The 13,571-nt window shown below is 42.2% G+C and overlaps 1 protein-coding gene across 6 annotated transcripts in view; it reads right to left on the reverse strand.

Annotated features, from left to right (window-relative positions):
- ZNF383 (zinc finger protein 383) overlaps positions 1 to 13,571 on the reverse strand; it is a 29,735-nt gene that overhangs the window by 12,428 nt on the left and 3,736 nt on the right. For all 6 annotated transcript variants that reach the window (XM_037991284.2, XM_037991282.2, XM_037991279.2 and 3 more), the window contains 3 exons: positions 5,013 to 5,066; positions 433 to 559; positions 35 to 130 (listed from right to left, as the gene is read on the reverse strand). In XM_037991284.2, coding sequence (XP_037847212.1) covers positions 35 to 130; positions 433 to 559; positions 5,013 to 5,021 — 232 coding nt within the window. In that variant the 5' untranslated portion in view covers positions 5,022 to 5,066. The remainder of the gene's footprint in view (positions 1 to 34; positions 131 to 432; positions 560 to 5,012; positions 5,067 to 13,571) is intronic.

Below are 13,571 nucleotides of genomic sequence, written 5' to 3' on the forward strand. Positions count from 1 at the left end.
ATACCTTTCTCCTGTCCAGTCATTTCTCACTTACCTGAACACAGGCCTCTTGTAAGCTCTCTGCCAACCATCCAGGGCTCTTTCCCTTGTTCCAATAAGGAGATCACTTGAGGCTTAGGAGTGTAAAGTCCTGCTCACAAGAAAAGATATGGAATATGGTTATGCTGTGGGTAAATGAGATCCAGTCCCTTGATGATCAAGGAAGAGATGCCACTACAGGAACAGCCAAAGACAGATGAAGACGAAGCCTCAACCACAGCCCACTGGGGTTGCCCATTTCCCATTCTTCCTTTTCATTTCAGCTCAAACCATTTGTTTGGTAATAAAGAATAGAAATGCAGCTAGTAACTTGAAAAGCAGCTGAGAAATTCACTGTGGCAGAAGCAGACATTCCAGAGGAGAACTGGGAATCACTGGTACGGATGCCCTTACCCATTGAAACCAGATTGCTGTAGTTCTCCAACATCACATCTCTGTATAAGTCCCTCTGAACAGGGTCCAGGCAGTCCCACTCCTCCTGAGAGAAGTCTATGGACACATCACTGAACATCACTGATCCCTGAAACAATAAACATACGTCTTACTTGTGTAATTAAAAAAATATATCAGAGACTACTGTGCTTGTATTGTGGGGTAATACAAAATGAGTAATTATATTGGTGTCACTGAGAACCTGTATCTTTAGATTTCAGAAACAGATGCAAGAGTAGGAAGTTTGTATTAAATTCCTGACTCTGTCCATTGAAAAGGACTAGAAATGATGACTAATCCAGTAGTAACGAGCATCCCTAGTGTCTAGATTGTGGTTTCTTTTCTTTTCTTTCTTCTTTTTTTTTTTTTTGAGACAGAATTTCACTTTTGTCACCCAGGCTAGAGTGCAGTGGCGTGATCTCGGCTCACTGCAACCGCCTCCTGGGTTCAAGCAATTCTCCTGCCTGAGCCTCCTGAGTAGCAGGGATTACAGGCACGCACCACCACACCTGGCTAATTTTTGTATTTTAAGTAAAGACAGGGTTTCACCATGTTGGCCAGGCTGGTCTCAAACTCCTGATCTCAGGTGATCCACCCGCCTCGGCCTCCCAAAGTGCTGGGATTGTGGTGTGAGCCACTGCACCCAGCCTAGATTGTGGTTTCTAAGTATCATTTTCAAATAAAAGAAACCAAGGTTCTTTGGGAAAAGAACTAATTTCATGAAATCCACAAGAGCAAATTTTACAAAATGCACAGGATGAGTCTGAACGTTTAGCTATACCAAAAAGCAAGAAAGCAACCAAAAACTGTCAGGATCATGCTGATAAGACTAGAGGCCACCTTGAAGACACTCCCACTAGCCAACACTGTTACAACTCGCATATCAAATTACTATAATTTTTTTTGTAATAGGATTTATAAATTTAGGGTTTGAAAATCTTACAAAAGTTATCTTAAGCCATTAAATAATTCTATCTTGACAATGACACTGCAAAACTAATAAAATGAAGATACTAGAGATATTATGTAAAAAGTACAGGGAGATGAGGCACATGTTGGGGGAAATCTAGAGAAAATGTGGTATTTGGGTATTTAGATTTTTTTTTTTTTTTTTTTTTGAGACGGAGTCTCGCTCTGTCGCCCAGGCTGGAGTGCAGTGGCCGGATCTCAGCTCACTGCAAGCTCCGCCTCCCGGGTGTACGCCATTCTCCTGCCTCAGCCTCCCAAGTAGCTGGGACTACACCTGCCACCTCATCCGGCTAGTTTTTTGTATTTTTTAGTAGAGATGGGGTTTCACCGTGTTAGCCAAGATGGTCTCGATCTCCTGACCTCGCGATCCACCCATCTCGGCCTCCCAAAGTGCTGGGATTACAGGCTTGAGCCACCGCGCCCGGCCTAGACGTTTTATTTGTATTTTTGTTTCATTAGCAACTAATGCTTGAGGCATCTATTTAATAAAATAGATGTGGGCCGGGCACAGTGGCTCACGCCTCTAATCCCAGCACTTTGGGAGGCCAAGGTGGGTGGATCACCTGAGGTCGGGAGTTCGAGACCAGCCTGACCAACATGGAGAAACCCCGTCTTTACTAAAAATACACAATTAGCTGGGCATGGTGGCGCGTGCCTGTAATCCCAGCTACTTGGGAGGCTGAGGTAGGAGAATCGCTTGAACCTGGGAGGCAGAGGTTGTGGTGAGCAGAGATCGCACCACTGCACTCCAGCCTGGGCGACAAAAATGAAACTCCATCTCAAAAAAATAAATAAATAAAATAAAATAAAATAAAATAGATGTGCATTTTATTTAATAAAAAGAAAGCTTCTTCCCCTCCTCAATGTAGAAATTGGAACAAAGATATGCCAAACCCCTATTAAGACATTTCCCATGGGATTAAAAAATCCCAGGCCAGGCGCGGTGGCTCACGTTTATAATCCCAGCACTTTGGGAGGTCAACACAGGGGGATCACGAGGTCAGGAGTTCGAGACCAGTTTGACCAACATGGTGAAACCCCGTCTCAACTAAAAATACAAAAATTAGCCAGGCCTGGTGGCGTGAGCCTGTAGTCCCAGCTACTCAGGAGTCTGAGACAGGAGAATCGCTTGAACCTGGGAGATGGAGGTTTCAGTTATCCAAGATTGCACCAGTGCACTCCAGCTTGGGCAAGAGAGCGAGACTCTATATCAAAAAAAATGAAGCGGTGTAATCCCAGCACTTTGGGAGGCTGAGGCGGGTGGATCACGAGGTCAGGAGATCAAGACCATACTGGCTAACATGGTGAAACCTCGTCTCTACTAAAAATACAAAAAACTTAGCCGGGCGGAGTGGCAGGCCTGTAATCCTAGCACTTTGGGAAGCCAAGGCAGGTGGATCATGAGGTCAGGAGTTCAAGACCAGTCTGGCCAACATGATGAAACCCCATCTCTACTCAAACTACAAAAAAATTAGCTGGGCATGGTGGCGGGAGCCTGTAATTCCAGCTACTCGGGAGGCTGAGGCAGAGAATTGCTTGAACCTGGGAGGTGGAGGCTGCAGTGAGCTGAGATTGTGCCACTGCACTCCAGCCTGGGCAACAGAGCTAGACTCCGTCTCAAAAAAAAGAAAAGAAAAAGAAAAAAAAATTTTGAGGAAAAAAGGAAAATGTCTTACTTATACAAAAAATACTAATTAGTTTTGTCAATAATTTATCTGACCAAAACGAAAATAGTTAATGTTTATCAAATAAGTAAAAAGTCAGTAATAATAGTGTTACAACTTCTGAAAAAATTCATAAAATTGAAAAGCAGAGAAAAATTTCTCAGGCCATCAATTTTTCTCCCTTATTAAGGGAGAAAAAAGGTCTTCATGATTCTGCTAAAAGACCTCACCTAACAATGCAAGGGGTAGTCAGGGAATGTCTTAAATCTCTGTCCCATTGATGAATCATCCCCTTTTGCTTGTCCTATGCAGCAAGACTATTTATGGTCACGTTACACAGCAGCTACATGACCTGGTATAACACAACTATAATCAGTTTGCTTGTGCCTGACGCAAAAGTTCTCAACTCTTGGTCTGTGTTATGTCCAAAGCTATCCTTCATCTAATACATTCTAAACTACCCCCATGTGATCTTAGAGCATCAATCAAAGCTACAAAAAAGATATATGTAAAGTTATTTTATTTTTATTTTTTTGAGATGTCGCCCAGGCTCGAGTACAGTGGCGTGATCTTGGCTCACTGCAATCTCTGCCTCCCAGGTTCAAGGATTCTCCTGCCTCAGCCTCCTGAGTAGCTGGGACTACAGGAATGTGCCACCATGCCTGGCTTATTTTTTGTGTTTTCAGTAGAGATGCAGTTTCACCATGTTGGCCAGCCTAGTCTCCAACTCCTGACCTCAGGTGATCTACCCGCCTCCACTTCCCAAAGTGCTGAGATTACAGGCGTGAGTCACCGTGCCTGGCCTTTTACAAATTCTTTAATAATTATTTTTCTGGTGGTAGAATTTTCTACAATATAGATATTACTGGATAAGACTTAAAAGGTTATTCTGTGCTCTGATGGTGTGATCTAAATGACTTATGCATTGGCTGAATGCATTGGCTGAACCATTGTAAACATCCATTATCACTATCCTTAATTCTGAGATAAAGAAAACTTGATGATTCACAGAAATTCCTTACAATCCAAACTTCCTCGTCAACCTAAAATTGGACTTCTCTCCAGGATGTTCTTACAGAGTTGCAGAGATCTGTATCAGCCACCAACCCCATGATCCCCAAAGCTGCCTAAACCAGATTTTGCAACAATCCAACATTTGGAACTACCAGCACCATATTCATCCTATCTTACTGGAGAATGCTACTCTGTACAGATAATCTTGGCTTTTCTATATTCCCATCTAAGTAACTCACACCTTCAACTCATCAAATAATGGTCCAGACAGAGTAAGTTCATTTTACGAATCTATTCTTGCTTCCTTGAGATACTTCATCCCCTATCATAGTGCTTGGGAAAGAGTTGAAAAAAAAGATGCATAGGTATTTATGGAATGAAAATATTGGCCGGGCGCGGTGGCTCAAGCCTGTAATCCCAGCACTTTGGGAGGCCGAGGCGGGCAGATCACGAGGTCAGGAGATCGAGATCATCCTGGCTAACACGGTGAAACCCCGTCTCTACTAAAAAATACAAAAAACTAGCCGGGCGAGGTGGTGTGCACCTGTAGTCCCAGCTACTCGGGAGGCTGAGGCAGGAGAATGGCATGAACCCAGGAGGTGGAGCTTGCAGTGAGCTGAGATCTGGCCACTGCACTCCAGCCTGGGCGACAGAGCTAGACTTCGTCTCAAAAAAAAAAAAAAAAAAAGAAAATATTAATGCTGGTTGATTTATAAAAATAAAAGGGATACTTAGACATGGTATAGAATTATCTAGCTAAGAAGAAATGGGGACCAGGATTCTGAAGGGGAACTCTGTTAGCCAGAAATGTCAGGATAAGGAAAGCAATTGCTCATGTCTTTTTTTAAAAAAAGAAACCAAATGTCAGGAAGGCAAGAAAAAGCATCAACTCACCTCAGCCATGGCTTCCAGTACTGCAGACGGTTAGTCTTCCTTGAGGCTGTTCTCCTGAAAAAGGATAGTGTTCTGAGATTGCGTGACTGGGGAAGTAAAATCCTCTAGAAATCACACTAGAGGCCAGATAAAACTACCTCCATACTTCTTGGTCTTAAGATATAACTCTAGTTAGTGGGAATATGGAACGAATCCTACTCCTTCCTTAACCCTACAAACCCCAGGCTTTAGCTGCAGCAAGATGGATCCTGGGTAACTGGATCCAAGGGAAGACAAGGACCCAGATTCATTCTCCCTCATGCAAACAACCTAAGTTCCTGCCTTAGCCAAGGGATTCAGGCCAGACCTTGTCCCACCTCAGTGATGTTGCTCTGAACCCATGATTGAGCTACTATGGCCTGCCCTGAGCTTCTGACCTACTATGACCCAAGACTGAGCTACCACGACCTCCTTTGCAGCCCTCAGGTCCCCAAACTAGACTCATACAAATGGTGCCTTTTGGCCAGGAACACAGGGCACTCAGATCAGAAAGACCAAAGACTTTCCTAATCAAGTCTTTTTGTTTCTCAACCCTAAAAAAGTCAACTTCCCTCACCACATGCACACACACAACACCCGCATCCACCCCTAAACACAAAGGGATGCAGGGGGTACTAAGTCTTCTAGCTCTGTTTTATTTAAAAAAAAAAAAAAAAAAAAAAAAAAAAAAATATATATATATATATATATATATATATATATGTTTGTAATACCAGCTACTTGGAAGGCTGAGGCACAAGAATCCCTTGAACCCGGGAGGCAGAGGTTGCAGTGAGCTGTGATTGTGCCACTGCACTCCAACCTGGGTGACAGGGTGAGACTCTGACTCAAAAAAAAAAAAAAAAGGCTGGGCCCCGTGGCTCACACCCGTAATCTCAGCACTTTGGGAGGCTGAGGCAGGTGGATCACCTGAGGTCAGGAGTTAAAGACCAGCCTGACCAACATGGAGAAACCTGTTTCTACTAAAAAAAAAAAAAAAAAAAAATTAGCCAGGCGTGGTGGCACATGCCTGTAATCCCAGCTACTCAGGAGGCTGAGGCAGGAGAATTGCTTGGAGGTTGCAATGAGCCGAGATCGTGCCATTGTACTCCAGCCTGGGCAACAAGAATGAAACTCTGTCTCAAAAAAAAAAGGAAAAAAAAGAAATTCAATCTTTTGCTGTTGCCAAAAGGTGAGGCTGTTTTAAAAAATATCTGTGCTCAAAGGACTCCTTTTAAGAGTCTCCTGAAAGGGGATCCCATTAGCCAATGAATGAAAACTTACACAACAATAAACAGAATACTTCTGCCACTCCTCCAGACTATGATAGTCTTTTTTTTTTTTTTTGAGACGGAGTCTCACTCTGTCGCCCATGCTGGAGTGCAGTGGCCGGATCTCAGCTCACTGCAAGCTCCGCCTCCCGGGTTCACGCCATTCTCCTGCCTCAGCCTCCCGAGTAGCTGGAACTACAGGCGCTCGCCACCTCGCCCGGCTAGTTTTTTTGTATTTTTTTAGTAGAGACGGGGTTTCACAGTGTTAGCCAGGATGGTCTCGATCTCCTGATCTCGTGATCCGCCCGTCTCGGCCTCCCAAAGTGCTGGGATTACAGGCTTGAGCCACCGCGCCTGGCCTTCCACCACCTCTTGTAAAAGGTCTGACATCAGTCAGGCCCGCCCACAGCCATCCAGAGGCCTAACCGTCTCCCTGTGATGCTGTGCTTCAGCAGTCACGCCCATGGTCTTCTTTCATGTTCTGCCCTGTACACCTGGCTCCGCCCTCTAAATAACAGTAACAAAATTAGTAAAAGTACTAAAGTCTTTAAAATACATTAAAAAAAAAAAATGATGTAAACTGTCCCCTCTCTCTCTCTGCCTCAGCTACCAAATAGGGAAGGGCCCCCTGTCTGGTGGACACATGACTCGCGTGACCTTACCTATCATTGGAGATGACTCTCACTCCATACCCTGCCCCTTTGCCTTATACACAATAAATAACAGCACGACCAGGCATTCGGGGCCACTATCAGTCTCCGTGTCTTGGTGGTAGCTGTTCCCCAGGCCTAGCTGTCTTTTGTTCTCTTTGTCTTGTGTCTTTATTTCTACAATCTCTCGTCTCCACACACAAAGAGAAAAACCCACAGGCCCTGTAGGGCTGGAACCTACACATACTCAACCTATTATCACCTAGGAAGTAAACATTCTCTTAACAACATTAAACCCCTAATAATTACATAGTGATATTAATAAGGGAGATTTAAGTTTTTTAAAACATGCCTGGCTGGGTACAGCAGCTCATGCCTGTAATCCCAGCACTTTGGGAGGCTGAGGTGGGCAGATCACGAGGTCAACAGGTCAAGACCATCTTGGCCAACGTGGTGAAACTCTGCCTCTACTAAAAATACAAAAATTAGCTGGGTGTGGTGGTGGGCGCCTGTAATCCCAGCTACTTGGGAGGCTGAGGCAGGAGAATCAGGAGGTGGAGGTTGCAGTGCACCGAGATCACGCCACTACACTCCAGCCTGGCAATAAAGCAAGACTACATCTCAAAAAAAGAATAAATAAATAAAAGTTTAAAATACCACTAGCCCAGGTCAATGTATCTTAAAAACAGGGGGACGAGCTGTAGTGAAACTGCAGACCATGCAAAAATTTAAAGCACACATCTTGTCCAATAAATGAACTGACTTACAAAAATTAAAATCTATATTAAAAATAGAAACTTACATGTCTGATGAAGTATAAAAAGAGACTCAGTCTCATGATCAACAGCTTAGGAAACTTAAATGCACATTACTAAGTGAAAGAAGCCAATTCAAAAAGACTACATACTGTATGATTACAACATTCTGGAAAAGGCAAAACTATGGAGACAATAAAAAGATTAGGAGCTGACAGGGAGGGAGGATCAGTCAGGGCTCAGAGGCCTTTTAGAGCAATGGGATTAATATGGATGACATCATAATGGAGATACATGTCATTACACATTTGTCCAAACCCATGGATGTATAACACCAGGAGTGAACCCTAATGTAAACTATAGACTCTGAGTGATAATGATGTGTCCACATGGGTTCATAAGTTGTAATAAATGTACCACTCTGATGGTGAATGCTGATGATGGGGGAGACCATACATGTGTGGGTGAAAGAGACATATGAGAAATCTCTGTACCTTCTGCTCAATTTTACTGTGAACCTAGAAGCACCCTAAAAAATAAAGCATATTAAAACAAATAACAACAAAAAAGTAAGTTCTGTCACATGCTACGTGTTTGAACCCTGAGGACATTATGCTAAGTCAGGGATTTAAGCAATGTATTTAAAATAACTGGTGGCTCAAAGAATAAATTGCAATGGAAGTTAAAAATATTTTATCAGGTCAGGGGATCGAGACCATCCCGGCCAACATGGTGAAACCCATCTCTACTAAAATACAAAAAAAAACAAATTAGCTGGGCGTGGTGGTGCGCATCTGTAGTCCCAGCTACTTGGGAGGCTGAGGCAGGAGAATCACTTGAACCCAGGAGGTAGAGGCTGCAGTGAGCTGAGATCGTGCCATTGCACTCCACCCTGATGAGAGAGCAAGACTCCTTTGCAAAAAAAAAAAAAAAAAAAGGCTGGGTGTGGTGGGAGGCCAAGGCAGGTGGATCACAAGGTCAAGGAGATCAAGACCCTATCTGTACTAAAAATACAAAAAATTAGCTGGTGGTGTGGTGGTCACCTGTAGTCCCAGCTACTCGGGAGGCTGAGGCAGGAGAATGATGTGAACCTGGGAGGTGGAGTTTGCAGCGAGCTGAGATCGCACCACTGCATTCCAGACTGGGAGAGAGAGACTCCGTCTCAAAAAAAAAAAAAAAAAAAAAAACTGAATGATAATAAAAAATAACACATCAAGGTAATGTATCAAAGCATTTAACTAATTCATTATTATATTGTATCCCATTACCACTTGGATTATTGTGTGTGTCTACTGACTAACTGCAGTGAATCCTCTTTCTATCTTGAGGTATTGTGATTAGAAAGAAGCCAGTCACAAAAAGACAAATACTATTATATATGATTCCACTTACAGAGGTATCTAAGGTAGTCAAACTCATAGAAACAGAAAATAGAACAGTGGCTGCCAGGGTCCGGGGAAAGAGGGAAATGGGACATTGTAGCTTAATAGTTATAATTCAGTTTGCAAGATGAAAAAGTTCTAAAGATCTGTTGTACAACAATACGAATATACTTAACACTGGAATGTACATTTAAAAATGACTAGCTTGGTGTGGTGGTTCACATCTGTAATCCCAGCACTTTGGGAGGCCAAAGCGGGTGGATCACCTGAGGTCAGGAGTTTGGGACCAGCCTGACCAACATGGAGAAACCCCGTCTCTACTAAAAATACAAAATTACCTGGGCTTGGTGGCACAGGCCTGTAATCCCAGCTACTTGGGAGGCTGAGGCAGGAGATCACTTGAACCTGGGGGGTAGAGGCTGCAGTGAGCCGAGATCGCACCATCGCACTCCAGCCTAGTCAACAAGAGCAAAACTCCATCTCAAAAAAAAAAAAAAATTAAGATGGCTGGGCATAGTGGCTCATGCCTATAATCCCAGCACTTTGGGAGGCCAAGGCAGGCGATTATGAGGTCAAGAGTTCAAGACCAGCCTGACCAACATGGTAAAATCCCTTCTCTACTAAAAATACAAATTAGCCAGGCGTGGTGGCACGCACCTGTAATCCCAGCTACTCAGGAGGCTGAGGCAAGAGAATAGCTTGAACCCGGGAGGCAGAGGTTGCAGTGAGCTGCGATCACGCCACTGCACTCCAGCCTGGGTGACAGAGTGAGACTCCGTCTCAAAAAAAAAAAAAAAAAAAAGATTAAGATGGTAAACTTTATATCATGTTTTATACCACAATTAAAATGTAAACAAAATCACTAAAAGAAAAAAGCAAGCCAGGCATGGTGGCATGGTGTCTGTCTGTAGTCCCAGCTACCTGGGAGGCTATGGTGGGAGAATCACTGGAGCCCGGGAGGTCGAGTTTGCAGTAAGCTGTGACTGCATCACTGCACTCCAGCCTGGGTAAGAGAGTGAGAGACCCATCTCTAAAAAAAAGAAAAAAACCAAAAACCAGAAAAATTTACATGTTCGATGAAGTATAAAAAGGGACCCGGTAAAATGATCAGTGGCTCAGATTCCAATGAGCTTATTTTGTGGAACCAAGTCCCAGGTACCAAACGCTAATTAATTGAGCCCTCAGTCTTTAAATTAAGTCTGTTGTTGGCTTAATTTTCCTATTATCAGATATGGGCAATTTTTGTGTTACCTCATATTTTGTTTTGTTAGAGATTTATTAATTTCATTAATTCCCAAAACTAAGCTTTTGCCTTTGTTTTCTTCATTGTACATTCATTTCGTATTTCAATATATGTTCGTTATGTACATCAAAACATGTATACCAAAATATATGCAATAGAAAATAAACTAAAAATTTTATATTTGGGCTTTTATTCTTATTATTTCCTAGATTTTAATTTTGGGGATTTAACTTACCAAACTTTTCCTTAGTTTCTTGAGATGAATACACAGCTCATTAATTTTTCAACATTCATTTATTTATTTTTCTTTTTTTGTGTGTGTCACCCAGGCTGGAGTGCAGTGGCGCGATCTTGGCTCACTGCAACCTTCGCCTCCCGGGTTCAAGCAATTCTCTGCCTCAGCCTTCCAAGCAGACGGGATTATAGGCACCTGCCACCATACCCGGCTGATTTTTTTTGCATTTTTAGTAGAGATGGGGTTTCACCATATTGGCCAGGCTGGTCTTGAACACCTGACCTCGTGATCCACCCGCCTCGGCTTCCCAAAGTGCTGGGATTACAGGCGTGAGCCACGGCGCCCAGCCAACATTCATTTTTTTCTAACATATGCATTTGCAGCTATATATTTTCCTCATATTCAGCTTTAGAAACATAATTTTGATGTTATTTTTCATTATCACTGTTTAAAATATTTTAAATATCTACTGCAATTTATTGAGTCACCAGTTATTTATAAATACATTGCTTAAATCCCAAACATTGGGCTATCTCTTTGTGTTTTTTTAATTTAGAAATGGGGTCTTGCTATATTGCCCAGGGTGGTCTCAAACTTCGGGGATCAAGCAATCCTCCTGCCTTGGTCTCCCAAAGTGCTGGGATTACAGGCATAAGTCACCACACTAGCTGGGGTATTTCTAATTATCTTCTTATTATTGACTTCTAGCTTAACCTACTCTGGTCAGGAAAGTTACAGTATTATTTCATTCCTTTGAAATTTATTGAGACTCCCTTTGTGGTCCAGCATATGATCAATTTGGATAAATGTCTCATATTCATTTGAAAAGCATGTATATTATGTAGTTGTAAGGTACACTGTTCTATACATATCAATCAGGTCAAGCTTGTCAATCACACTGTTCAAATACCATATAGCTTTATTGGGTTTGTCACTTGTTCTATCAGCTATTGAGAAGAGTGTTAAAAACTCTCCACTAAGATTGTGATTTATCTACTACTACTTTTAGTTATGTCAAATATATTTGAAGCCATTTTATGAAGGCATATAAATTCAGAACTGTTACATCTTACTGATGAATTGATCTTTTTATTATAAACTATTCTTCTTTATCTCTAGTAAAGCTTCTTGTTGTAAAATATATTCTTGTCATAAAGTCTACACTGAAGTTTGGAATACAGATTGATACCACTATTTCAGAAAACTGTCAGTATCTACTAAAGTTGAACATATATACATAACCTATGACCCAGAAATTTCTCTCCTAGAAATACACCCAAGAGAAATGCATTCATATGTGCACCAAAAGACACGTACAAGAATGTTTCCGGCAGCATTTTTCATAGTAGCCTCAATATGAAATCAAATGCCAATCAATAATGGAATGGATAAGTAAAATGTGTTATATTCGGGCGGGCACGGTGGCTCATGCCTGTAATCCCAGCACTCTGGGAGGCCGAGGTAGGCGGATCACCTGAGGTCAGGAGTTTGAGACTAGCCTGGCTAACATGGTGAAACCCTGTTTGTATTAAAAATACAAAAATATTAGCTGGGTGTGGTGGCGTGCGCCTGTAATCCCAGCTACTCGAGAGGCTAAGGCAGGAGAATCGCTTGAACCCGGGAGGTAGAGATTGCGGCGAGCTGAGATGGTGCCATTGTATTCCAGCTTGGGCAACAAGAGCAAAACTCTGCTTCAAAAAAAAAAAAAAAAGTGTTATATTCATACAACAGAATTTTAAACAGCAATAATAATGTGTTCACTATATTCATTATATCACCTATAACTAATGGATGAATTGTATATATTTATACTACACATTATTGCAGAATGCATTCATATTACATATGAAATACAATATTGAGTAAAAGAAGCCAAGCATCATGTCCAAGTGAGATTGACAGTAGGAAAAAAAAAGTGAAAAAAAAAGAAGCCAAGCAAAATTCAAGTATAAGTAAAATGAGTCTATGGCCATAGAAGACAAAATAATAGTTACCTTTGGGAGAAGTGGGTAGTGAGTGAACTGGACAAGACTTGGGCTTCTGTAATGCCAATAATGTTCTATTTCCTTATCAGATTTGAGGTCTGGTTAAAGGAATATGCTCACTTTTATGCAAGTCATCAGGTCATATACTTTGATTTTGTACTTTTCAGAATGTATGTTTTTTATATATATATATATATATTTGAGACAGGGTCTTGCTCTGTTGCCCCGGCTGCAAGACAGTAGTCCAATCGCAGCTCACTGCAGCCTCAACCTCCCTAGGTTCAAGCAATCCTCCTACCTTATCCCTGAGTACCTGGGACCATAGCAGCATGTAACCATGCCTGGCTAATTTTTGTACTTTTTGTAGAGATGGGATTTCACCATCTTGTCTGGGCTTGTCTCAAACTCCTGGGCTCAAGCGATCTACCCAATGGGCCTCCCAAAGAGCTGGGATTATCATCATGCCTGGCCCAGAATGTATGTTATACTTCCTTTTTTTACCTTTTTTTTTTTTTTTTTTTTTTTTGAGACAGAGTCTCGCTCTGTCGCCCAGGCTGGAGTGCAGTGGCCGGATCTCAGCTCACTGCAAGCTCCGCCTCCCGGGTTTACGCCATTCTCCTGCCTCAGCCTCCTGAGTAGCTGGGATTACAGGTGCCCGCCAACTCACCCGGCTAGTTTTTTTTTGTATTTTTTAGTAGAGACTGGGTTTCACCGTGTTAGCCAGGATGGTCTCGATCTCCTGACCTCGTGATCCACCTATCTTGGCCTCCCAAAGTGCTGGGATTACAGGCTTGAGCCACCGCACCCGGCCAGTATGTTATACTTCTAAAACAACATGATATATCATGGTATCAGCAGATTCATTAAAGATTAGAATACCAAATAACCATGTGTTAGAATACAAGATTACTATTATGTTAATAAACTGTTGGTAGGAATTTAATTTGTAAAACTATACTGTAGATCAGTTCAGCATTATCTAGGAAATCTGAAGATGCAAAATGTACTGTATGGCCCAGG

This window comes from Chlorocebus sabaeus, chromosome 6 (assembly GCF_047675955.1).
Source record: "Chlorocebus sabaeus isolate Y175 chromosome 6, mChlSab1.0.hap1, whole genome shotgun sequence".
Taxonomy (NCBI): Eukaryota; Metazoa; Chordata; class Mammalia; order Primates; family Cercopithecidae; genus Chlorocebus; species Chlorocebus sabaeus.